Source organism: Saccostrea cucullata, unplaced genomic scaffold (assembly GCF_032062105.1).
Source record: "Saccostrea cucullata isolate Sc308-1 unplaced genomic scaffold, CSIRO_AGI_Scuc_v1 ctg2900, whole genome shotgun sequence".
NCBI lineage: Eukaryota > Metazoa > Mollusca > Bivalvia > Ostreida > Ostreidae > Saccostrea > Saccostrea cuccullata.
This window is the reverse complement of record NW_026939229.1, coordinates 64,838-92,259: the sequence shown is the minus strand read 5'-3', so window position 1 is coordinate 92,259 and position 27,422 is coordinate 64,838. Positions and strand designations below refer to the sequence as shown.

The 27,422-nt window shown below is 33.7% G+C and overlaps 2 protein-coding genes, 1 long non-coding RNA gene and 1 other non-coding gene across 4 annotated transcripts; 1 reads left to right on the top strand and 3 right to left on the bottom strand.

The window, feature by feature from the left end:
- Positions 1-6: 6 nt before the first annotated feature.
- LOC134252581 (integral membrane protein GPR180-like) lies at positions 7-9,930 on the bottom strand. Its single transcript, XM_062735083.1, has 9 exons — positions 9,617-9,930; positions 8,355-8,501; positions 7,981-8,187; positions 6,474-6,654; positions 5,760-5,809; positions 4,832-4,983; positions 1,866-2,057; positions 1,447-1,524; positions 7-893 (listed from the first exon to the last, which is right to left on the bottom strand). The coding sequence occupies exons 1-9, from the start codon at positions 9,798-9,800 to the stop codon at positions 738-740; spliced, it is 1,347 nt and encodes a 448-aa protein (XP_062591067.1). The 5' UTR covers positions 9,801-9,930; the 3' UTR covers positions 7-737.
- On the bottom strand, positions 9,230-9,303 carry Trnas-gga (transfer RNA serine (anticodon GGA)). Its single transcript has one exon. It is a non-coding gene; the product is annotated as a tRNA-Ser (tRNA).
- A 3,770-nt stretch (positions 9,931-13,700) lies between the features above and the next one.
- On the bottom strand, positions 13,701-15,538 carry LOC134252583 (uncharacterized). Its single transcript, XR_009988988.1, has 3 exons — positions 15,369-15,538; positions 14,173-14,259; positions 13,701-13,966 (listed from the first exon to the last, which is right to left on the bottom strand). It is a non-coding gene; the product is annotated as an uncharacterized LOC134252583 (long non-coding RNA).
- Positions 15,539-24,400: 8,862 nt separating this feature from the next.
- On the top strand, positions 24,401-27,056 carry LOC134252582 (uncharacterized). The gene is made up of 2 exons (XM_062735084.1): positions 24,401-24,505; positions 24,726-27,056. The coding sequence occupies exon 2, from the start codon at positions 24,727-24,729 to the stop codon at positions 26,782-26,784; it is 2,058 nt and encodes a 685-aa protein (XP_062591068.1). The 5' UTR covers positions 24,401-24,505; position 24,726; the 3' UTR covers positions 26,785-27,056.
- The last annotated feature ends 366 nt before the right edge of the window (positions 27,057-27,422 follow it).

Below are 27,422 nucleotides of genomic sequence, written 5' to 3'. Positions count from 1 at the left end.
CACTTTTTGTATGCAATGAATGTCTTTAACAATCAATTCAGTTTGGCCATGGTATACATTAATTTTCAAACAATGTTCCTTGGGATGCACACAGTTACATGTATTCATGTTTTGTTCAAATTGGACAGGCAAGTATACAATATATATTCTGATATTTGTTTTGAAAATTTAATTCGTACATGTACTTTGAGTATTAAATTTAAATTACATTCAAGTATTTAATAAAGTTATCAGCTAGCAACATTACAGACACTATGAATTAAAATTTTTTTTACCCTTTCTTGTAGAAAAGCGATGCCTTTTTTAATGCAAATTTAAATGTGCACATCATTGAAAATATATAAACTTGTAAATGTATCAAAATAAATTTCAAGCTAGTTTACATCTGACATTTGGCAGACTGTTCTTCTTAACTAATTGTTATAACTTGTCTGTATACATATCTAATGAGGTATAAAATTTTATAACAAAGCACAAAGATTGAGAGAAAAATGTGAAGTGATTTAATTAAGCTTCATTTTAAATAAAATGCTACCCAAAGCCCTTGATCAAAAATATATCTAATGCATATAAATACAGACACATATAAAGTTTAAGCACAAAATCTGACCAAAAAAAAAAAAACAAACAACACACACAAACAAACAAACAAGAGAAAACAAAAAACAATATGTCCTCCCTGAAGGGGAGACAAAATACAGTTTGATAAGAACTACAGTACATGATCAAAAGATTGGTCAGGAGTACAGTTTATGTCCTAAAGTTCTGTCCATTCTCAGTGGGAGTGTGCTGGAGAGTGCAGATATTTCCCAGTATAGGCTTCTGGAGAAGAACAATTTGTACAACATGCCGACGGCACAGCACTGACATAAGACCACCCCCATTGTGATAAGCTGGAACAGAAAAAAAAATCACATGATCTGACAATATACAATGTTTAAATGTATACCAGGATAGTTAAAATGCTTTTAACATTTGATTAAGTTCATTTTTGTCATTGCATGATGGGTCATCCTGTGAACAAATTTAAGGTTTTAAGCTCAGGTGAAATTCAGAAAACTTGAAGAAAAACAAGCCCAAGTTCACAAAGGGCCATAATTCTGTATATTGGACTTCAAAGTAATTCTGGCAATATACGTTTAATCAAATATTAAAATATATAAAGGCCAAGACATTTGAAATTATTGATACAAATAAAAATCTGTGGATCAAACTTTAATCATAATAATTAATTTAAGCATCTAAATCAGGGAATTTATGAAAATTTAAAATCCTAAATAAGTTACTCTTATATACGATGCTTCAATGAATCAAAATGTTTACAAAATAATCATTTGTGGGGATGTAAATTCGTGGGTAAGGGTGACCCACGAAATTGACGAACATTGGATCCCCACGAACAATAATGATTCTACAGTACCAGCTTATTGTAAAAGATCAACATACCTTATAACGAAGATATTCATAGAATATCCAGGATAGGACAACTAAAAGTGGATAGCATAAAAACCAAAGCATACAGCTCTGAAAAATAAAAAAAAATGTTCAATATTAAGTACGTATAAATACGCGCGGTACTATACTGAAGTGTGAATAGTAAATCTAATAATATTTCAATGCTGTATTGATGATTACATGTGATATGTCATCAACGATGGTGATCGATATGTATATTTAGAGTTTGTGAAATAAATCAAAAGTAACAGGGATAAAAACCCCACCAAAACTCACTGAAAGCCCATATAAAAAAAAGTATATTTGTATATTTGTAATGCTAAAACACATGCAGCATATAAACCTTATTAGTTATCATATTTAAAAAAAGTTTTTATCATTAAAAAGTTTTATATTACAGGCATAGGTACCTTAGTAAATGATTTATAGAATTCTCGTCTTAAAGCACTGCGCTCTGAAGACACAGTTACATTAAGATTCCAAGCAAACAAGGCTGCCAGCAGGATCCGTAAAATGACTAGGGCTATTCCTGCAAAGCTACGATGTGCGTGGTACATCCTATGATCACTGTCTTGAATCTGCTCCCACACAAACAATACAGCCTACAAACAAATACAATGATATATACTCTTCAAAAAAAGAAACGCATCGTAGAATTTTAGCGACACATTGAACATAAAGATTATTTAGTAAAATGATGCATTGATAAAACAGAAATGTGGTAAGCAACAGGAATACTATCTAAATGTCATAATTACTCAACAATTTTAAAATTATAGTTAGTTTAAGACCATTAAAGATCAATATCTGGTATGCCCCCCGCAGACACAAATGATAGCCACAAACGACATCTAATGGAAGCAAACGTGTGTAATAAAACCTGTATAGAAATGCTTTCCCACTCCAAATGTAGAACTTAAGTCAGCTGTTGCAGAGTCTGGGGATGCGAGTGTCTTTGGCAAATCATATCAATCCATTTTGTCCAATGCTGTTTAATTTGGATTAAATCTAGCGATTTAGATGACTGTGACTGAAACAGGTTGTTGTTTCTTTGCAAGAATAGGTGTATCAAACGAGCCATATGTGGCTGTGTATTGTCAGATTGTAATACGGCTCTAGGATGCTGCAAAATTGAATGGGTATGTGGAGGTAGAACATGGTTAGAGTACATTTTTCCATCAAACTCCATTGAATTTGAACCAAATCAATCTTACTAACTTATAACACCATTTTCCATATCATTACACTACCACCACCAACTTTTTTAACGTCCAGGAGGCAGTTATCTATCTAATCTTCATTAAAAAGCATTAGCACTCTCAAACTTGTAAGAGGCTTTCAGATAAACATTCTGGACCAGTAGGTTCACCAAAATGTTCAACAGTGATGCTGTGGTCATACTCTATTCATCTGAGATCTTTGAAGTCGATGTTTGTGGTGTTGTGGGGTTGAAAAATTGCATGAATAATCCTGTTGCAATAATTCATAGTCAACTGAAAACGGTCTTGTGAGATGATCTGTGCAGTTCAGGGATAGCTAATGCTTTAGATGACGTCCTTGCATTACATTCATGCAATTTGCGTTATCCTTGGAAGTGATGCTGTGCTGCTGATGTCACACGTAGTCTACCATATTTTTTGCGAACATTGGGTGTTCAATGTTAATGGTTTATGTTTTATAGGTTAGATATAGTCTGTGTGTAACATTAAAACCTCTTGCAATTGTAGATTGCGGTACCCCTGCTTCCAGTCGCCCATTTTCCTTTTTGTGCCACGCAACATTCAGATGCAGCAATTTTAGGAAGCGTCATTTTTCAGATAAAACCAGATTCAAAATATCGAGAACCCCCGCTTTTGATAGCCCCTTTGTACCTGAAGGAATTGCATCGGAATTCAACAAATGAAATTTGAGATCAAAATTTTGGGGGAAATTTTGCAAAATTACGTCTCTTTGTCTGTGAGACTTGTAGAATAACTGTAAAGTTAACAATTGCATTAAAAAATCATTCATTTCACTCAAATACATCGTATCCATACAAAAATAAAAAGGTATGACAAAACTGTCACAAATTTTCAGGGCATTGTTCCTTCTATGCGTTTCTTTTTTTGAAGAGTATATAAACAAACATAAACAAAACAGCCTACAAACAAATACAATGATAAAACAAATACAAACAAAACAGCCTACAAACAAATACAATGATAAAACAAATACAAACAAAACAGCCTATAAATAAATACAATTTTTCTAAGTCCAAGGGGCATAACTCTGACAAAAAGGGTGGGATCATACCCAAAACAGAACTTGACCTAGATATTTAGCTGAAAAATCTGTATACTAAATTCCATTGCAATATGTGCAACCTCTGCAAAGAAAATGAACGGAAACTGCATATAAGTGGAATTTTTCTAAGTCCAAGGGGCATAACTGTGTCAAAAATGGTGCGATCATACCCAAAACAGAACTTGACCTAGATATTCACCTGATAGACCTGTATACCAAATTTCATTTCAGCATGTGCAACGGTTGTGAAGAAAATGAACGGAAACTAAATGAACCGACAGACCGACATACCGACCGACCGACAGACAGCAGCAAAGCAATATGCTCTCCCTTCTTCGAAGGGGGGCATAACAACAAACAAACAAATACAATGATATACCAACAAAGGAACAAAACTGCCTACAAACAAATACAATGATACATGTATATACACATGATTTAAACAATCTACAAATACAATAATATACCAACACACAAACAAAACAACCTACAAATACAATGAGATACCAAACACAAACAAAATGGCCAACAAACAAATACAAAAATTTACCAACACATGAAGAAATAGCTTACAAACAATTTACAAACACAATGATAGACTTAAATGTACCAACACATGTACAATGATAACAAGTACATGAAGAAAAACAGCCCATAAACCTGAATAACAATATTTAATTGAACAGCTAGTTTACAGTTTACAGTTTATATTAATAAATGTAAAACCACACCTTTTTGTTTGGTCAATTAGATTTGTTGGAAAATTAGTGGTTCTACTATGGATTTTTATTTTCAATGTGGTTGAAAATGTGCTGAGTTAGATCACACATTTGAAATGTCACAATTCAGATGGTCTTGAATTGGTAGGTCTCAACATACCAAGGAAATTAAACCCACAGAAATATTTACCAAATTATAACGTGCATGTAGATGACTGAGATTTTCATGTATAATTTACGTTTTCCTTCAAGTTCATGTTCCGGAACCACTAAAAACTTTTCTATCATGACTTTAATTAAATTAAGGCTATTTTTCCATTCATGTTAAATATATGTACAAAACAACATGACAGTCATGTGCAGTAAACACTCACCTGAACTATTCCCAGTACGCCTACAACTTTAGCGGCCGGTTTACGACTGACCATCTGCAGGTGTGCAAATCTATAGGAGGTGCCCAATGTCCAGCCGAGACTGAGGCTCAGGAGCATGTACAGCATAGCAAACTGGGACAGCACATCAAAGACTGAAAAAATAGGTCAGAAGCATGTACTGTACAGCAAACTGGGACAACACATCAATCTGATTAAAATCAGATCCTTTGTTCCACTCACTTACATCACTACACAAGGATCTGAAGAAACCCCATTCAGGGTCATCTCCTGGTGACCTTTCTAAAGAAAAATATTCATTAAAATTTTGACCAATTAGAGAGATCATATTTAAACGACGTTCGGGAAAATGAATGTAGAAGTGCAAAAAGTAACTGTGGAGAAGAGATTATTGTTTTGTACCAAACAAAGAGCTTAAAACCAAGACAAAAGCAAGTAATTATTATATTTTTGTACAGAAAAGACTGTATTCATTCTCTTGTCAGGCTACAGCAACTAGGTCACAGTTTTCCATTCGTATGACATCGGCACTTTTAATTCTGTACTGAATGCTGAAATACTTCTCAATACTTGGAAGTGAACGTTTGATTGGATATTTGAATGGTCACCAGGAGATGACCTTGAATGGGTTTCTTCAGATCCTGTTGTAGCAATCTATGTGAGCGGATCAAAGGATCTGATTTTAATCAGATTGAACAACACATCAAAGACAGAAAATATAGAAAAGAAGCATATACAGTATAGTAACTGGGAAAACACATTAATGATTAAAAAAAGTAACTTTTGTACCCTTTAGGGATTATGTTATTAGTGTAGAAAGGAGGGGAGACTACATAGTTCTTAGCACTATATGTTAAATTTAGATAAAATATTTATATTGAAGCAGAAAGTTTTCTCTAAAGTGGCTTACATTCAGCAAAGAACTCAATGGCTGCAGATCCCATTCCATCCTTGGAATATCTAAAATAAGAAAAAAGAATTTCTGTTCATAAACATAATAAATATCCATAATTACCTTGCATTATTTCACAACACTTTGAATCTTGTAATTCTACACAATTTTTTCAGAACCATTTTTCAAGTTAGGAACTTGTTGGCACACATATTGATTAACTGAGATTCTATATATTTCACATGCAATAATTTATAAAGATGACTCTAACAGGTAATCTAAATATTACAGATTCTAGATAGGCTACAATATTACATATCTATAAATCTTGAACTTTCATTTTGAACTTTGTTCAAATGACTCCTCAAAACACCCAGTCCTATTTAAAATCAATCCTTCAGAAGCCCCTTTTTATTTTGATTTGTCATGCAGCAATCAAAATAAAGGACTAATGTTTGATTTTAATCAGACTGCAAAACAGCATGGTTGTTTCCTCTTTAACTTTGGAATTTTTCTTTTTATGTAATACATGTACATGTACAAAGCATATAGGTTGAAAGACACCTACATGTATTTTTCTGTATCATATTGAAGTTTCACTATACATGTACATGTAGATTATGGAGATCACTATAAGACAGTCACATAATAAAACCTGGCTCAAATAAAATAATATTAAACTAAATCTGTCCTAAACACCTAATGATGTATGAAGAACATGTAAACTAATACCTGGCCAGGTGTATCATCATGATAAAGGTCCCTGTGGCCTGTAGACAAGTTGAGACAGTAAGAAGTATGATCACAAGCTGCATGGGTCCCCCCTTACTCAGAGTCTCGTAGAGTCGAGGAGCAAAGATACAGCCTAGTACAAAGTATGCCAGGGTCAGCAACTGATAGAACCGCAGCAGACCTGTGGAAACAAATGATCAATTATTCATTTTTATCAGACATAGAAAGTATATCTGTGAACAAAGAATTTTTATCATTATTTTGAAGAAAAATTGAAAATTAAAATTAAAAAAAAACACCTCCCTCATCTACTTTATTGCCAATAAAATGCCTCCCTCCAGCATCTGTTTCAGAGAAAATTAGCCTGAGAACCAGAGAATTAAATTTATGTAGCCTGATTACTATAGGCCTTCGGCATCGGGTGACATAACACTCCAGGGCTTTCCTGTCACCTCGGGGCAAATATTCTGGTATGTCACCTTCGAAGCCATGTGATATATGTTATATGACATTTTTAAAACTAAAAAAAAAAATTAAATCATTTAAAATCGTTGAAATTTTCACAAATAATCCAGAAATGCTTTCTTGACGTTAAGAATAACGCTTCGTTGTTTACATTTGCTTAGCAACTGACGTCATAACATCTCGAACCCAAGCTAAAATGCGTAACGTAACAACACCTGAACGTGATCGAAAGGATGACATAACTGTTTCCGGCGAGGGTTGACATAACTGTTTCTGGCCGGACATAACTATTTCCGGTGTGACTCAGCATTTTTCAGGGTTTATAGCGAAACTTATTACATTTGTGATATAATAGGAAAACTTATTCAAAAATGTTATATACACATGTGATACATGTAGACCACGTTCTTGAAAAAAATATTGAAAGAATGTTAATGTTATGTTTCAGTTCTGTAAAGTGTAAGAATAAACAAAATACACTGTAATGTCTGGCCATCTTTCAAAATCAACATTTGAACTCCATCCCTTGTATCTCCTGGCTAGAACTTATCATCATTAATTCTAATTATCATAGTATACTGATGATAAGGTACATGTACAATGTAAAAACATTTGTTTATCATCATGAAGATGTAGTTTTTAAAAGTTTCCAACTATCCCTACTATTATTGAGAACGTGCATCCAACAAAAAAATATTGTTTAAGAGAAGAATTTTAAAAAACCCTTAAAAGCTATCTTGTGAATTTGAGGAAAAAAAATCTCCTCAAAATGCAATAGATTGGACATTTTATGAGTCTTAAGAAAACATATAAAATTTAAAGCCCCAATCATCTTTGGATACCCATGGGTGATCTTGTTTTTTACTCATCAAAAGACGAGCTAAGTGGGTATCTGACGATGAGTCCCAATTTGAACACGTTGAATTTGGCCAACTTGAAGTAAAATTCTGTCTACTCAAAGGAAAAAAAACTCTCTTCAGATATTCTTTAACCTTTGCCTCCAGCTGGTATAATTATAGAGTCATATAGAAGCAGATTTTACCGGTTTCGTCATCTCCAAAGTGTTCGGTTGGATTTCCCAGACTGTCTGGATTTAACAACTGGATTCTGAACTTGAACGAACTGGAATCCGAGTCCTCGTTTGAGTCTGTATCCAGACACGTTAACTGGTCCCCATACATGACATGATACAAGTGTGGATTGGTTGGGGCAGTTACACTTAGGTTTCCTGTTGTATTTCTCAACTCGACTGTAAAATATATGAAATTTGTCATTTACAAATAAATGTTTTAGAAAGGAATTTTACATTAAGAAGCTTTATGTGTTCATCATTTCACTTAAACTGTTCATATAGAAAACTAGCTGCAATCTTAATTTTAATTTGGACAGTCAGAAAGTTTTTATAGAATATGTTACATGTAAATGAGGCTCGGCTGATTTTTTCTGAACAGTCTTCCTCCTCGAGATCTTCCAAGTCCTGTTTTGTGAACAGTAACAACTGGGGTTTATACTCCTCTAACTGCCCCTCTCCAACCTCCAGGGTGTAATTTATCAAGGCATTCCCTTAAAAAAAAGACAACGAAATGCAAGCAAAATTCTCTGATATTTTTTTAAAATTTTGTATTAATTTAGTTAAAGTCATTTAAATCATCTATTTATGGAAGATGTGATAATTTTGCTGTTACATGTACATAGTTTACAGGTCTATTTATAGACACTAACACTTACTGAGACTGACAAAATGAAGAGTCAACTGTAAACTTAATTAATTGAATTATCTATTCTTATACCAATTACAGTACTGTTCCTACTGTAGATCAAAAAAATTCACAACACCATATTTTAGTAATACCATATAACACTGTATAATGAATTTATATAATAGGAGACAAAATGTTCATGAATTCTGGGTATTAATTAAAAGGACGTCCACAGCAAAAAGTAGAAGCGACGACAGCTATATCCATTTCAGCTCGTATTAATCAAAACAAGTGGTCAAAGTCTGGGCGCTAGTTCCAAAATGAGATTTTGAGACATTGGTCTGAGATTCATAGAGACATTGGTACCAGACCATGATAATTTTTTGTCTCGGTCTATAAATCTCGCCATGGCATTATAAAGAAGCAGAAGGGAAACCAAGACCAGGGTTCCTAACCTAATGGGGGTTTGGTGGGAATATCTGAATAACTGGGGGTATATGTCATTGTAGGTGTAGAAATTCTCTGACCATTTATTATTTTAAGGACAATCCATACACATGATACAGTTGTAACAGGAAAGGAGAAAATGCATGGCTGGACCGGGAATCGAACCCGGGACCCCTGTATCTCCAGTCAGGTGCTCTACCAACTGAGCTATCCAGGCCGATATCCACAGCCCTAACCATTACATTCCTCCCTCCTTAAATGGTCTTCGCCCTCGAAGACACAACCCAAGTTCTTATTGCCCCTGGCAGGACTTTCACCTGCAATTCCAGGGGTGGTCAACGGCACCAAATCTGTAACAGGAAAGGCTGGACCGGGAATCGAACCCGGGACCCCTGTATCTCCAGTCAGGTGCTCTACCAACTGAGCTATCCAGGCCGATATCCACAGCCCTAACCATTACACAGTAACAAGATTTAAATATGTCTATTTTTTCAGGGGAAACAAATGATATCACACCAAAATAATATTTACCGTGAAAACAAAACGTTGTGACGTACTGCCCCCATCCTTTCTGAGCAGATACTGAAGAAAATGCCCCCGCTACTGTCTTAGCTTGACATTTATAACTGTCATAGTCTGATATTTGATAAAGAATAAAAATACATAAGAAAATTCTCATTTTCTTTCCTGAAGTTGTGATACATCTTGGTCTCATTTCATGTTTGCGTCTATACCCTTTCTGAATCAGAACAGTCCACTGGGGTTTTCTATTTTCGATATCCAGCTGTGAAATGTAAACCGGCGTCTGCCTTCGACAGCCCAACGTGGACAGTTTACATTTTTGGTGGCCCATGTTGTCGTAAAATTTTATTTTCATTTCTATCATAGAAATAAATTAAAAGCTCATATATGTTTATTACCGTTCAGAATGTACATATTTTACAAAAATATTACATTTTGGTTAATTATTTAAGACAAATAAGGAAATGGTTTATTGATTACGACATCAAAACTGGAAGGTAACGGTATGTTTCGCGCCGATGCATGGTTCGCACCGCGATGTTTCGCGCCAATTCTGTTTCGCGCTAAGATGATTCGCCCCACGGTGTTTCAATCGAAGTTCCTCGGATGACTCGTACCTTGAATGGAGCGAAACGGAGTCAGCCGAGGATTGCCGATTGACTGTGTTTCGCTCCCAGAACATGAAATGTGTATTACTTAGCAGCACCGTAACTATGCAGTTTTCTGTTGTTGGTACCTAACTACATTGTACTGTGATCTAGTGACTTCACTAGATCTACCCGATCTCTGAGTCACTCTCTCTGTTGATTACCTGTCTATTGTGTGCGTTCAAGCGGAAAGTGTTTTCCTGTTACGTAGTTGATACATATATTTCACAGTTGTACAAACAAAGAGTTCATGTTAGAGTCTTATCAATGCAACAAAATGATAAACAAGTTGCTGTCCTTTAAAAAAAGGACTACAATACGTAGACCATATGCATTTGTGTGTGTATTTGTGCAGGGGAGTTGGGGGGGGGGGGGGGGTGAACAATTCTTGTTGATCAGCTTTTCAATTATTCATATGACTCTTCTACTTCTTAACGAGAGGCCCAAAACTCCTGAAAGGGGGATCTGAGGTTATTTCTTGATTGATTTACTATATAAAAAATTCATTAATGAAAATCTGAAGGGGTCGATCCTGGCCTCTATAACCCGGCCCCAACCCCCTCCTACCGAATCTGCCAGTAACACTACAGAAAAGGCTTTTAAAAAATAATGTTAAAATCGAAAATTATTCAGGATTGTTGGGAGTTTTTACTAGAGTATACCCCTGTTAATACATTATTATTTACAAACAGTCTTAAAGACAGACATGAAATTTATTTATAAACATTTCCGGAAGGAGGCATTCATCATCATCATCGTCCTTTACACCCTATGGTGTGTAGGGCAGCAACAAATTAAAACTTCCTCCACTCTTGTCTATCCTGGCCCCAAGACCATAAACTGAGAATAGCCGCGTCAATGATCCTCAAGTCTGGTGCATTGCTGGACGTATTAGGGAAGTGATTAAGAGTCAAAATCAGCAAGCATCGAGCATTGAATGGAAAGTCAAAATTTTATTTTTTCAAAAGCTTTTGGTATATGAAAGATTTTGTCTTACCTAATGCTAAAACACAATTAAAATTTTTTTTCGAACGTATGAAGGGACTGGTATCCAAGGAAATTCATTTCCTTAGCAACGGGTTCATAAATCCTTATGAAAATCAATGATTTTTAGACATTTTTCTACGAATATTTTTTCTGAACGTGATAAGATAAGGTATTTTGGTTACTTTATTTGTTAAAAGATGGAATTACTCTATTCTCCAAAAATAGGAAAAACAAAATTTCTGTAGTGATATTGTTGCCATGACAACGGGAAAAGAACATGGCGTCAATGCTTATTAATTTTGAAAAAAATTACATATGTTTATCACTTTATTCACAAAATCTACAACCACTGCTGGAAAAATGAATGGTATGATTTTGCTAGGGGTTATCTATATGTCATATCTATACAATAAAATTTGCAGGCAACTTTAGCAGAAAAAAGTTACAAATGGTTAAAATGTGTGAAAATCTGGCATTTATAAGCTTTTTTGAAGGGGTGGGGGTAATTTGACTACATGTTCTGTGTCCATTATATTGGCCATATTGGTTCTGATCAAAGCATACTCATAACTTTACTATTGTTAATAAATAAATGCACATTCAATTTCAAAAGGAATTTTATATTCCTCACAAACGAAACTTGGAAAAGGAGGGGGGGGGGATAGGAATCACCTTGTTCACCGATCCATATGTATGTTAAATTTTGACTTGTCCATAACATTTCAATGAAGTGCCACTGAAAGTTCATACTTGATATTAAGATTGCTTGCGATCGAGAGATGTGTCAAAAACTTGACTCAAGGTCATTTGAACAAGTTCAAGGTCACTGGTAGAAGAAAAGTGCAACCTTTGCCCATTCTGTAACATTCTAATGAAAAGACTTGGTTTCATCTTGGGAATTATTTTTAAGCTGTAGGTTTGTCATTACCTTGACCAAAATTCATTTGAACATGTTTGCCCTTGACTCAAAGACATAGCTTTTTCAAGTTCACTGCAGTAAAAGTGTACTATATGAGTTTGGCACATTTACATATTTAACTTCGAATGAAGGGAAATTGGAAGTTTGTGCTAAACACAACGGTTTTACTACCTATGACTTGAGTATGTGTCAAAGTCATTTTTGGTATGTATATCTGCACTAGCAAAATTTTAAAAGGTTTCAAATTAGTATTTAGACCTTTTTTGTAATAAAAATCATTTAATGCAATAGCAGGAGGGTTAGTATCATTTTATTAGCTTGCTCACAATAATTCTTGTTCATGAAAGAGAGTCACTATGACCGCTCACATAATTATAAAGTAAAACCATGTCAATCTGGCATGTAGCATCAGGTTTGGGTTGGGTAGGGGGGATGACATCCCCCACCCAACTTTTTTCTCAACGTACCCTAATATTTAACCACACACACACCCTCCCGAGTTTGTCCGTTTGTCCTTCCGTCCGTCCGTCTTTCTGTCTGTCTGGAACGCTTTCGTTTCCACACGATATCTCGAGAACCCTCTGAGCTTTTGCAATGAAATTTACCATAGCAACAGTTACTCCCTATGGACCAAAGAAGAACCCTATTGATTATGTGATCAAAAAGTCAAAGGTCAAGGTCATAAATAAACAAATTCTGTCTGTTATAACACTTTCCTTTCCACACAGTATCTCTAGAAGCATTTGAGCTATTGCAATGAAATTTTACATAACAACTCCCCGTGGCCTTATGAAGACCCTTATTGATTTTGAGGTCAAAAGGTCAAAGTTAAAGGTCGTAAATTTATACATTCTCTCTGTGTGTAATACTATCATTTCCGGGCGATATTTCAAGAAGATTTTGAGCTTATGCAATGTATTTTATACCAAAACTCCCTAGGACCTCTCTCAAAGTGTCCCGCCCCGTTTGTTTTATTAGTATTTATAGTATTACATGTCGCTATTTTTAGCACAGGGGCACGAGGAGAGTTATTGCGTATAAAACAGGTTCTCGGCAGAATTTGTATTCCTATCACATCTACCAGAACTGTTTAATAAAGGTTGAATTAGACACCATGTTTTGTGTAAATTTTTGACGATATCAAACGTGAATATATACATGTATGTGACTTCATATTTGCATATAATTGTCAAAATTGTACAGCAGTTCCATGGCGCAGTGGTATGTCTCCCGCTTCACATGCGAGAGGTCACGGGCTCGATTCTCGGACGATCATTTTTTTCTTTTCCGAAATTTTTTTTTACTAAATGATAGTATTCAGCATGTGAAATGAAAAAAAATTTTGAGGTCTAGCTTGTACAAACTCATAAAATCATCATTACGTTGTGATAAATAATCCCCATAAAAAGAATCTTCTATACACATAATCAAATCATTATATCAATATTGACATATTTTATTTGCTTCAGTATACATGTATACATTTAAAAATTCTACAAATTCAATAAGGGGGATCCGACCCCCCATCCCCACCCCCGCCCCGAACTGCGCATGGTTTACTTTTTCCCTAAGTGGGGGACACAAATTCTCTGAATTAGCTTGTTAGATTTACATCAATAAAAAAATGGTAACAGACAAACAAAGAATGTTACTTTTGGATTGAACATTTTTATTTGATCCACTTTCATGTATACACTGTGCAATTTATGGATCTATTTTCTGGATCCCTGAGTCTCCGGTAACACTATCCACTCACTTCCAGCATCAATGGTCTGTACTGTAATGATGTATTCTCATAATGATAATCTGAAAAAGTGATAAAATTAAAATGTAATAATATTATACAGCTTTGCTTTCAGATACTTACTAAGAACCATTTCTAGTTGAGCTTGAGCAATGATGATGAATGCAAAGCATGTTTATTGGAATCAATTAAATTCCAAGAGATCTCAATGGTTTAGTTTATCATTTTATTTTAAAAAGTTAACGTTTTTACTAAATGTATTATTTACACGTTTTTCCTGTCTAATTCTATATCAGCTCATCCAATTCTGTTTCTGCTTCTTTCCGAGTTTGGATTCAAAGTGGCGAATTTCATTCTAAAAACAGAAGTATACAACACAAAGTTGAGACGGTATTGATTTTAGATATTCTTTAAATTTATAAACTTGTAATAAAAGGTCAATTGGTTCTAGGTTTTGTCAAAACTCTAAATTGTGCGTTTCTTTCCAATACCCCCCCCCCCCCCCCCAAGAAAAAATAGAGTATAGAAATTCTTTTCAAAAATTTATGTGCTGTAATTCTAATGATGCTTATTATTTGAACCTAGTTGACTTAAATTAGTTCAGTGGTACCGGTGAAAATGTTAGCTGAATATGAATTTTCTTTCATAAGTAAACACTGGATGACATCAGCAAAAACCTTTTTTTTAATTTATTATTTAACTGTGGTATATATACAATTCAGTTACCACTAGTCCACTACATTATATACTTGTCTGTATCACAATACTACAAGGGTAACCCCCTTTCCTAAACTAAAATATATTAAGTACAGAGTTAAACCCCTGCCCCTTTTTCTTTTTTTACGACGTCATAACAAAAGTCATTCCATTTTACAAATATTTCATAAAAGTGTTGATTTTCATAAATTCATAATTTTTTTATGTAAAAAGCAGGTATTATCTTAAATGGTAAATAAAGATATCTATTACTATATAGAGAATTTTTATTTACCCGACCATCACTCAAGTTATAATCATTATAGCTGGTGAGTGACTTGGTTACACACATGCTGTGAATACAACAAATCAAAATTAAACTAAATTCAAATTAAACTTTATAACTTGGGATACAGTTATGTAACTGATCATGACCAACTTTTTCACGTTCGGCCTGCAGAAACAATCTAAGTTGGGGAATTTAATTTCATTTTATCATATTATAGTTTAATATCGGCAATATTATCGGGGAGGGGGGAGGGGCATACCCCCTCCTCTTGGTTCCTCAGGCCATGCATAATCTTTTCTTTTTAGTTATAAAATACTAAAGTAATGCTAACATATATAATCAATCAGAATTAAATTGAAATGTGCAAAAAAACACTTGCCAAGTGTTACATATTTTCCTGCATGGTTAATTTAATTATGCTATTATACATTCTTCAGAAACTGTTGTAATGGTAAATTGTAAAAAATTCAGTCACTAACCGTAATTAAGACTCATGAAAACGCCAAAACTGAGGTTCAGACTGCTCCAAGATTGTAATTTTCTTCTAGTCTTCTGTACACTGTTATTGAAAACAATGTAAGCAAACTACCGTTTATTCCTCCTATGTTAGAGAGCTATACCAAAGGGAGGTAATTTGAAGCAAAAAACACAGAAAATTATGGATTTAAATCAGGTATCATATATAAATGCTTTAGTTGCCTGCAGATTTTTTTCTTGATTCTTCTAGGACAAATACTGTTTAAGGGGGATGTACAAGCCATATTGGATCTAGTCTGACGTAAAATAAGAAATACCAGGCAGTGCTCCAAGTTGCGACTAAAATGGTCGCATTTGCGACCAAAAAATTGATTTTGCGACTAGAAATGAAAACAAACTCGCATTTTCGCGACTGAGAAAATTTGGGCTGGAAATGTCCATTTTTAAGATACGGATCGAGATTTCATTTGTCAAGATTCTCTATCAAGAAAATGTTTGAAGGCATACACTTAAATACACTTTACAAAGCGTCGCATAGACTTAGATCACGTAATGTTATGGCAGCATGCTGTACAAAGTTTGATAGAACCAGAGGCGTGTATAAATAATGTTCCTGACAGAATGGCATCCAAACTTTGTAAACTCTCTAAGATCCGACCTTGTTATTGAAGCATTTGGTCAACTGCTTGCATATCACAATGAATCTTGCTAATAAAGAGTGTTCTGGCGGCATTTATAATGACTGTGTAATGGGTTAGGTACGTAGTTGTAAGTAAACATGACAAACAGCATGCAAAGTCCTGTCTCAACAGCTGTCAAGCTTGTATTTTCATTTGATAAAATGTTATTTCTTTGATCAGATTACTTGTGTTCTTCTGTGTACTGTACAACAATAAGGGTACATGTATTTAATAAAAATATTTCCTTTAACCTAGCAAATTGTTTATAGTCATAGTAATAAGTAATCTTTGATTTAAGGTCAAGATCTAGTAAATGAAGGGTGCCTACAGATTTATCAAACTTGAGAAATATATTCCTTTATTGATGCTTTACAACTTAAGCTTGGTCAAATAAGGTGTTTCGGGTCATAATTTGTAGGTAAACAACATGAAAAACTGTATTTTAATCTGTCATTTTCAATGAAAAATTAAGAAAAACAGTCATGAATATGGGAGTTTTTTTCGTATTCGGCAAAGGAAATGTATCCAGATTGCCTACAGTCTCTCAGGAAACGGTAATTAGTATTTTCATGGCCTCTTCTTTAAATCAATATCAAATTTAATATAGGTATCCGGTTTACTTTTGGTATGATTTCGAATTGAATGACATGAAAATACCCTATTTTCTACATAATTCTGCTAAAGCCGTAAAGTACGGGAAAAAGAAAGTTGAAATTGATTATGACGTCATAATGGATCTAGCACCAAAAATTAGTCTCAAGTTATTTACTAGATCTTGACCTTAATAAAGACATAATACATATCCTTATTTAAATTATCACGTTTTATTCAGAAAATGTATTTTTTTTACTTGGCGAGTGAAATATTTGATTATGGCGACAAGAAATTCTGAAATGGCGACTAAAAAAACTTTTAGGTTGCCATTTTGCGACCTAAGAGCAAGTGTGACTTGGAGCACTGTACCAAGAATGCGCTTAATACTCTACTAAACTAGCCCAAAGTTACTCAAAGTGCTAATGCACTAATTACCTACTGTTAGAGACCAAAATCAGTTAATAATTAAGTTTATTTTGTTTTAATTAGGAGGAAATTAATCATGTTAGAACTGCGCAGGTACAGCATTCACGAGATGAAAAATGCATTGAATATAGTGTTAGTTTGATTCATTGATAATATGGCTATAACCATTTGTTTCGCTTTTTTCTTGTCATTATCCATAATTCTTGAAAATTTGATTTTTCACATGGGTGTCTTCCTGAGGCCATGTGTTTATTTCGTCCGCCATTCCTCTGTCACACAGAGTTCGAATAGCATTGGTTTTAGAATAAATGCGACCATAATAACTTCAAGACAAGAAATAACTAAGTAATAATCATTAGGTTATATTACTTACTACTTTTATTTGTTGCATTGCATCGTCTGATTAATGAAAAAAAGCTATTTTAACCCCACTTCAGCAAATCGGGAAAAACTGTTCTGTTGACAAATCGAGTTTCCTCGATAATATCATTCCACTGAGCACGTGGTTGGCATGTGCATATATCTGCTGTGGATAGATGCGTTTATTACCATGATTATATTTAATTTTTCATGGAACAAGTCTTGATGATTTGTTGGTTTCCTTAAAACTCAAGAAAAAAGATAAAACATGTCCTAAACATATGTGATTACGGCGGGTCTTTTTTCTGTGGCGATAGAAGTTATTTTCAAATGGGGCACTGCAAGGAGGATGCTTAGCGTTTAATTTGAAAATGTTAAACAATATGCGGTGCATGAAAAACAAATTGTAATTACATGTCTTACATAAGAAAAGTTGGTACATGTGTCTATTTTGTTTAGCAGTTAGATAGAAAAAATAGGCAGTTATAGGATTTCCTTCAGGCACCTCACATAAATAGCTAGATTGTTTGCAATGAACCACACATTGTATGGAGTAATGTTTGGACATAAAAACGCATCATGTCTCAATATGTTGACAACATTGTAATTTAAGCTCTCGCTCAATGAACATACGAAGCTTGATAAAATATATTGAGTTGTTTCTTTGAAATTTAGAAGCAAGCACAATGTTTGCAAAGAAAAGTCCATTGCATATGCTATGTCTATCACGCAAAAAAAAAATGAGAGGCTACCCCCCCCCCCCCCAAAAAAAAATCCTATGTTTGTTTTTCAAAATAGTGCCAAAGATTCAAAAACTTTGCATTACTAAGTATATGATGGAACATGTACTAGCCTTATAAGACAATTTGTTATAAAATATTTGGTTGCCCTCTCTTGATCTACTGCCGAGAAATGGCCCGACTCATTTTTTTTTTTTTTTTACATCCCATTACATTTTTTTCTTCTTCCGTCAACGAATATGTTTAAAATTTTAGGAATTTTTTTCTCACCTATAAATACGGACCCAATAATTTTTCCCTGAGTTGGGAGGACCACCAAACGTCATTTTAAAGATGGTATAAAATATTTATTAAAGTTGATTTTTTTCTTTACACTGTAAAATTGTAATTTTGACAAAAAGAGCAAATAGAAAAAGTTTTTTTTCATTCATTAAATCTCCTAACCCACTCTGAATGATTTCATTCCTTTTAAAATGTTGCTCCGCTAAAATCAAAATTATAAATGTTTATTTGACAGAGTATACGAGGGTAGATAAAAAAATAAACGATATATCTTAGGTATTTGATAGTTACTCAGTATATTATTGTTGAAATATTCAAGTATTTTTCAAAGTGTAAATTGGAGGTCTTTGATTTTCAAAGTGTAAATTGGAGGTCTTTGATAGCATATTGCTTAATTAAAAACACATATCCCTTTTCAAACTTGCTAATATATCACTGGGCAATATAACAAGTATCATATTTAACCATCTGCCTTCCTTCACTAAAACGATATATCCAATCATTGATTGAATTTGTAGGAAGCCATTTGTCTTAATAAACTATGAACAAATTCTTATATGCTACTTCAAAGGCATTTTTAAGATATACCATAAATATTTTAGTCGTTTGTTAAACGAGTTCCACTGAGGCAACCAGTTTTCGTCACAAGTACCTGCATAATGACGTCATTATGAGCAAAACTTTATTCAGCATATGCTATTTTATAGAACTTGTGTTTGGCTATGTGTGCACCAGATTTGTTTCTAATCTGAATGTGGTTTTGTAGATGTAGAGATAGTTTGCGAACTTTGTGATCACCCCTCGTACTAGTAGGTACTAAATCAAGGTCATTCATATCGATTTTATGTGTTTAATTTCTTTGTGTTTCATTGGTGATAATTAAAATTTTGATATATATTATAAGTTATCTGTGGCAAACTTACAAACTCTTAATTCTTAACTTTGATGGTGCTCATTTTTCCTTACCTGGAATCAAAGAGTTTAAGAGAATTTTCTTTGATATCAATAAGTACATTATTTAACAACTGTTCGATAATAATACTAAATAAATTACTTCAAGCCATACTATAACACATTTCCTCTTTTAAAAGTGTTCATACTATTTGAAATATTTTGCAACTGTAATTCTACATTTAAAGATTGTTATGTCCCTCCATATTAAGAAGAGGTCTGGAAAACAAAATTCTGTGCTAAAAATAGACCACGTGCTGCTACCCATGAACTACTTTCATGGTTCTTTACACTCTTTTTGAAGACAACGATACCTTGATTTGAACTTGAAATTATCATTTAAAAGTGCAAAATTTAGACATTTTCTCAACAAATGGTTGTAGACAGAACATTGATGCACAGTTTGCATATTTTTTTTGGATTTTTTAAGGTTCTGCTGAATTCTGTAGCTGCGCAGTTCTAAGGAGCATATCAAATGCATTTTTCTGCAAAAGTATAGATTATATATGCACAACATGCATTCAGTTATGGATATTTATTGTATCTTTATCATAAGGACTTAAAATTTGATCAAAATATGATGTATTTTAGCCATTTGAAGAAATGTTTACATTTTGTTCTTACAGCACTAAAGGTGGCCGTACATCCCCCTTAATATATATTTTATGTTGATAAGCTTTAATGTGGTTGTAGATTTCTTATAGAGTACTGCAAATTTGCTGTTTTTTAAATCAAAATAAACCTAAAAAAAACTAGTTTTATTTATCAAAAGGTGAAGAGAATTTCAATAATCAACAGTTGTTAAAATAGAGTATTTTTAGATAAATAGAATAATAATTTAAAAAGCTTTTATTAATGACTAGTAATAAAAAATATTTGTTTAACCATAAATTCAGGTGTCATGATAAAGTACAAAACACGCTATTTGAAAGGCGCGTGGTTTCCATAGCAACAATGCGAAAAATTATTTTTGGCTTGCTTTTTTCTATTATACCCTTTGTTCTGCAAATTTATATATGAGTTTTAACCAAATCTGTTTCTATGCCACTTTCCACATTTTTTAACTAAATGCTCGATGCTTGCTGATTTTGACTCTTAAATTGTTAAGCAACGAATAAACCTGCAACCCTTATAGCGCCCCCTTTGGTCTTAATAATGCAACCTTGTACAATTTACAAATCACGAAAGTACAATTTACATTTCACAAGTTGACAAATCGTAAGTCTACGAATTACACGAGAGCATCGGCAAAACTTGCATTTACATTTTTACACTTGTCAAATCACGCATGGATAGTTACAACTAACAAATTGTGAAAAAAACAATTTACAGATTATGAAATTAAGATTTACAATTTACAAATTCAAATTTACAAATGTACATTTAAAGAATTACAGAGTTGGAATTTTAAACCCGTTGGCTTTCCATACTTCCCTCCCTCCGTTGTTCAAGTATATCGGGAAAAACTTTCAGGAATCCACACTTTTATATTAAAAAATACATTTAAGTTTCATCTCTTCTGGCCATGTGGTTCTTGAAAAGAAAAAAAAAACATGACTTAATTATTTTTAATTTTCTGTCCTGAAAGACTTCGAAGGATTTGCTCTTCATTTGAACAGACCTGCATGGACGCCCTTACCCAAGAAAACAATCCCAGGTAGTTTGGGTTCATATATTGATTAATACAAAGAGAGAGGGGATTTCAAAGCACTTTTCAACGCAATAATAGTGCAACATTTTACACGCCAAACTCACAAAATGGTTTATTATGGAACGCCGTCACTGCCTTATAGCAGAACACAAGAATTGCACTGCGTCAACCTTCCATTTCATTATGTCAACTCTTTATGACATTTACTCACACAACTATTACATTGTGTCAACCTTCTATTACATTATGTCAACTCTACATGATATTAACTCATACTACTATAGCATTGTGTGAACTTTCCTTTACATTATGTCAACTCTTTATGATATTTACTCACACTACTATTGCATTGTGTGAACTTTTCTTTACATTATGTCAACTCTTTATGACATTTACTCCCACTATTATTTTATTGTGTCAACCTTCCATTATATTATGTCAACTCTTTATGACATTAACCCACACTACTACTGCATTGTGTCAACCTTCCATTACATTATATCAACTCTTTATGATATTTACTCACACTACTATTGCATTGTGTGAACTTTCCTTTACATAAAGTCAACTCTATATGACATTTACTCACACTTATATAACATTGTGTCAACCTTCCGTTCCATTATGTCAACTCTTTACGACATTTACTCACACTATTATTATTGCATTGTGTCAACCTTCCATTTCATTATGTCAACTCTTTATGACATTTACTCACACTACTATTGCGTTGTGTCAACCTTCCATTATATTATGTCAACTCTTTATGACATTAACCCACACTACTACTGCATTGTGTCAACCTTCCATTATATTATGTCAACTCTTTATGACATTAACCCACACTACTACTGCATTGTGTCAATCTTCCATTATATTGTGTCAATTCTTTATGATATTATCCCACACTACTGTTGCATCGTGTAAACCTTCCTTTACATTATGTCAACACTTTATGACATTTACACATTCTTGCATTTCGTTATGTTTACTGTTCATGACATAAATTAAACAACAATTACATCGTGTTAACCTATCATTATATTATGTCAATTCTTTATGATATTAACTCACACTACTACATTATGTCGATTCACTATTACGTTATGCGAACACGGGTATCCTCGGCCTTTATATGAGCATAACGTATTTTCCGCGTTCCGCAAGCACTAAAATTGGCGGGAGAGAAAATTGTCGTAGAAGAAATCTCAGCGATTTGGGAATGGCATCTTTAAATAAAAATTTTAAGCGACAAAGGATTGACAATCTTAAAACGTGCAAAGCCTTAACATTGCGTCTGTGAATTAAAGTCACGTCGAAATTCAATGGCGTTTACTTTTATCTGATAATTAAATAAATCAATTATGAGTCGTGCTATGGAATGCCATAAACGACAGCCAACTGCTTACTGCCAACTGCTGACTGCTTACTGCCAACTGCCACACATATTTGAATAAATTTTATATTCATATTAGGGATGTCAACGAGTACCCGGTTAACCGGGTACTCGATCGAACGCCCGAGTATCGAATACTAAAATCGGTACTCGGTTACTCGGATGTATATTTTTAAATATTTCTAAGCTTATTTATTAATACATTAAAACATCGGTTTTAAATCGTAAAATGTTCATTGCACTTGTACATACAGTAATTAGGGTTTCCTATGCCCCTAAAAGACCGTTATCGCCTGTGGCAGTGTTTATACAGTAATTACCATGACCAAGCACCTGCTACCTACCTGGCTTTTCTCACTTTCGCTCTTTCCCCGAGAATTTACGGCTTCTTGAAGACTTGACAAAATTATTTAATTTATTTAAATATAATGGACCTTAAACGATGTTCAATGAAAACAAAATAATTAAAGCAAAGTAAACATAAGGGTAGAAGACAGTCGACAGACGATATTGCACGTGCGATTGTTGATATGGATGCGTTCGATTACATGCCAATTAATGCAAATGGTTGAAGGCAAATGCTTTGAAAATCTTATGTCCATCGTTGCTCCAAACTACAACATACCGTATCGTAATTCTCTGAAATCTAAGATCGAAAAGTGTACAAAGTTCGTAAATTCGCACTGTTATAGAATAACTTGATCAAGTTGATACTGTACATGTACCTCAGACAACTTATCACTTGGACGTCAAACGCATCAAAGAGTTACATTACAATTATGGAACAGATTATTTTTTTAAAACAAAAACACTGTGAGCCATTTATGATTTTATTTCTCGTATTTATCTGATAAATAATTTCAAAATTGAACTTAAAAAAAATGTTAGATTAAATTTCGTCTGGCACAAAGTAGTCATATTTGTTACAACGCATTTCCAGGTAATCTACCTACAAGAGTTTACAATGTTTTACAGTCATCAATTAACTTGTTCATATTTATTTACACTTTTACCGAGTACCCGGGTACTCGATGGGAAAAACGTCCGAGTAACCGAGTATTAAAAATTGACCGATTTGCCATCCCTAATTCATATTGATATTTACATGAATTTTCAAAAAAAAAAAAAAAAAAAAAAAAAAAAATGTCGCGGATCCAGGACATTTTTTTTCAAAGAGGTTACCCTGGTAAAATTAAATTGACTATATGACCATTATGTTTTAAATTATGCTATATTCAAATAAGAAAATAAAATGTACTTTATCAATGGCATAATCTATTACTATTATTTCCTCTGGATGGCGAATATTTCGTAATTGGGTTATAGGTATGTCTTTTGCCCGGTTGATTCCGTCCTCAATAAGGTTCATTGGGTAATTTTGTCGCGTCAGGTGTTGTTCTTTTCAAGCGTAGAGAAGAATCGGTCACGATTGTACAAATACGTCTCGCCATATTGTATGGAATGTTCCTTTTTGTATGTGACGGATGGCAATTTAAGAGCGAAAGTCCAAATATTGATGGGTATCTGTTTCTTTACAGAATAGGTCTGTAGAAATTTTTTTTTAAAAGTATATCAAGGAAAGGAAGCGAGTTACGATTCATGTCACTTGTGAAATTAATTGAATCGTGTAACTCATTAATGACCGAATGGAATTTTGTAAGATCCTCTTCACTCTTTGTCCAAAAGATGAAGCAATCATCCAAGTACCTTTTCCAGTTCTCTTTAATGTACTGCGTAAATTCTAGATCAAATGTTTCCGGCAAAATGTTGTATATATATATTTATATGTTTTAGAGATGACGCTTTTTGAGTCGTGGATCATATATTTACAGTTAAAATTTGAATTTCTACAATAATTTCACGAGTCTTGTTTTATTGTTTTTTAAGAGGTTAAATCCCTGAATCGGGCCATTTTCCTCAGTTGATCGGGCGGGGAGATTAAAATATTTTTTTTAAAAGATGGCCTAAGTAAATAGAAAACGAAAGAAGATTTGCCGGGAATTTCCTTTTTAGTTTGCTGTGATACAGACCGCCATTTGCAGAAAGAATTTAAAGTCAGGTAAATTAAATAAGATATACGTGAGCAGATTGTTGTAAGAAAACAGGGTGCAAATTGGAATAAAATTAAACACATAATAACGAATCGACAAAATTAATATAGATCTACACGATGAAAGATAACATTTACCTGTTATACCTCTCGCAAAAGGTACAATGTCAACGAGGACGTTGACAGAGTTTTTTTTACAAGTAAGACATTATACCTGACTTTTATATAGAATGGACCACGTTCCCCGTCTATCAGAGGTCCTGTATGTTGGTCTGTGTCGTAAGATAGGGACACCGACAGAAGTGGCCATCAGGAGAGACCTACTGGACATGGAGGAGATGATAATGAAACCTGTTTATAATCAAAGAGGAATTAGTATAATGGAGAGTGGGAGTTATAGAGAGGGGTTTAGGTTGAGATCATCGGACGTGGATAAAATGTTTTGCTTGGGGAAGTATAAATTAATATCTGATAGCATCTCCAATTTCTGGATTTACAATAACTCAAAACATCACGTAATACTGATGGAAGATTCAGACACACCGCCAGGATTTGTCAGACTTCGTCTTCTGACACCCATGCATGCACAATCTACTAAACCCAGTATTGTGAATTTATGTTATGCTTTCATTAATGGCGGGATTTACATATCTAGTTCTTTGATGAGAAAAGTTTCTTTTGATAAATTTACGAGCAAGGAAAGGTATGGAAACACAAATAACACCATTCACGGCCCTTGTACGAATTACTTTTTTAAATCTATTGAAATCGATAATGCTCCTTGCTTTGCCACCAATTGTTGCAGTAAATTCTTAAGAAGTTTTGTGGAAAGATGCCAGAGACATGTCTGGCCGCCTATATATGTGTTAGAAATAATTCTTAGAAAAGGATGTCACTGCGTGCCAATTGGAAGTACATGTAAATTGGTATCGAATTCTAATGAACTGGAATGGAGATTATCGTTTTCTCAAGCTGAACAGCAACTAGTATGTACCATGAACCATACACAATTTCTATGTTATGGTCTTCTGAAAATATTTCTAAAGGAAGTTATAAATTACCGACAAAAGACAATATTGTGTTCATATTTCATGAAGACCACAATGTTTTGGATGATGCAATTGGGAAACGTTAGTTGGCACCCAAACAATTTACTGAATTGCTTTTGGAAATGTTACAAATTTCTCATTCATGTTGTCTATCGCGGAGTTTTTCCAAATTTTTTTATTTCAAATAACAACATGATTGTAAACAAACTTGAAGGCGAAACACGTGAATCTCTTTTACAACAGCTTTATCAGTATTACAGAATGGGTGTGTCCTGTTTACTGCTGAGTCCGACTCTCAGATCAATCCTGGAACCAGCCCTCGATAACCAGTTTTTTGTGTTATCCTTTTCTGAGAACATAACATACAAAGATAAGTGTGGCTGGAAGGAGATATTCAGACTGGCGTTTCAAAGTGAAGAATTATCCGATTGTTATCACTACTTGATTCAAATTGATAAACTATCTCAATTATCAATCACACCATACCAGTTTTTAACATTACAGCACTGTACCTCCCAGAATCTCGTTGATTTAGCCTTCAGAATGGCTAATAGCACTTTATGTAGCACACATAAAAATGTATACATCTTAGATAGAATGATTTGTAACATGCTGAAATTTGCAGCAAAGTTAGGTCCCGTGTCTCATTTATTATATTTAGCATTGTATTACCACAAGACTGGGAGATATGATAAAACACTACATATCACTTATCTCGCTAGGCAAAGAATGTCACATGACTTTATTATGTACGCTACTTTTGTTAAGCAAAGGTACAATGAAGCTGTAGGTAATCTCTCTTTGTCTAGAAGAATGAGGACAGCGTGGGTTAACCATATGTATCTATTCAATGATATTTCCTGCATTGAATTAAGTTTGGAACGAAGTGTAATCCAACAAAATGGATTAGGGTTCTTAATTTTATCACCGTTTGTTTTAGTAGATATGTTGTCTGTGTTATCTCATTATAGACTAGGTAATAGATTTCAGTGTTTACAGTCACTGTCAGACCTACAGACACTGCTGCTCCATGACGATGGGACATATAATCCTTTACTCAACAGAGACATATCCTGGCAGATACTAGGAATCTGTCAGCATGTTGTGGGAGACTTACATGGTGCTTTAGAATCTTTTGAAGAGTCTCTCAGACAGGAACCATTCCATGGAATACAAGAAGCTACAGATATTAGAAAAAGATGGGTTAAAGGACAGTTACACAGAAATTTACAAACATAAAATAAAAAGAAAATGTTTCATTATGCTGGTCTGAAAAAGTTACAAGTAGTACTTGGATCAGTCAAACGTTTCTAAACATATTTAATTTAAATTATCTTTTAAAAATATTTTGCTGGTACGCTTTTTATGATTACATATGATAAAAATATCCTAATTTTTTATGTTATTATGTGTTGAACATTCATCTATGTTGATTTTTTTCCTAACTTTTATTTGTTGTAGAACATCACTCTGTATTTTATTTCAAATGTCAACGCAAGTGTAATCTCATTCTTCTGACTGCTTTGATTTTGTCATTAAAAAATATTGAAAATTAAAAAAAGTCAAGATTTCATTTCAGTTTTGATAAAAAGCGATAAAAAAAATTGCAGTACTAAAAGTTAGAACGCAAGCTTGTCACTTAATTGTCACCTTAAAGAATTCATTGTTTCTTGGTATCGTTTTCCTTCTTCTCCACCATTTGATTACTATGATATATTGGTTAATATACGTAAGTTTGTATACGTTCAGTAATTTCTAATGCCAATGGATTACTAGTAATTATACTGGTGATATATTAGTAAATAAACATAAATTGGTGTACATTAAGGGTCATTGATACTCTGATAAGAGAGATAACTCTTAATGACATATATGCC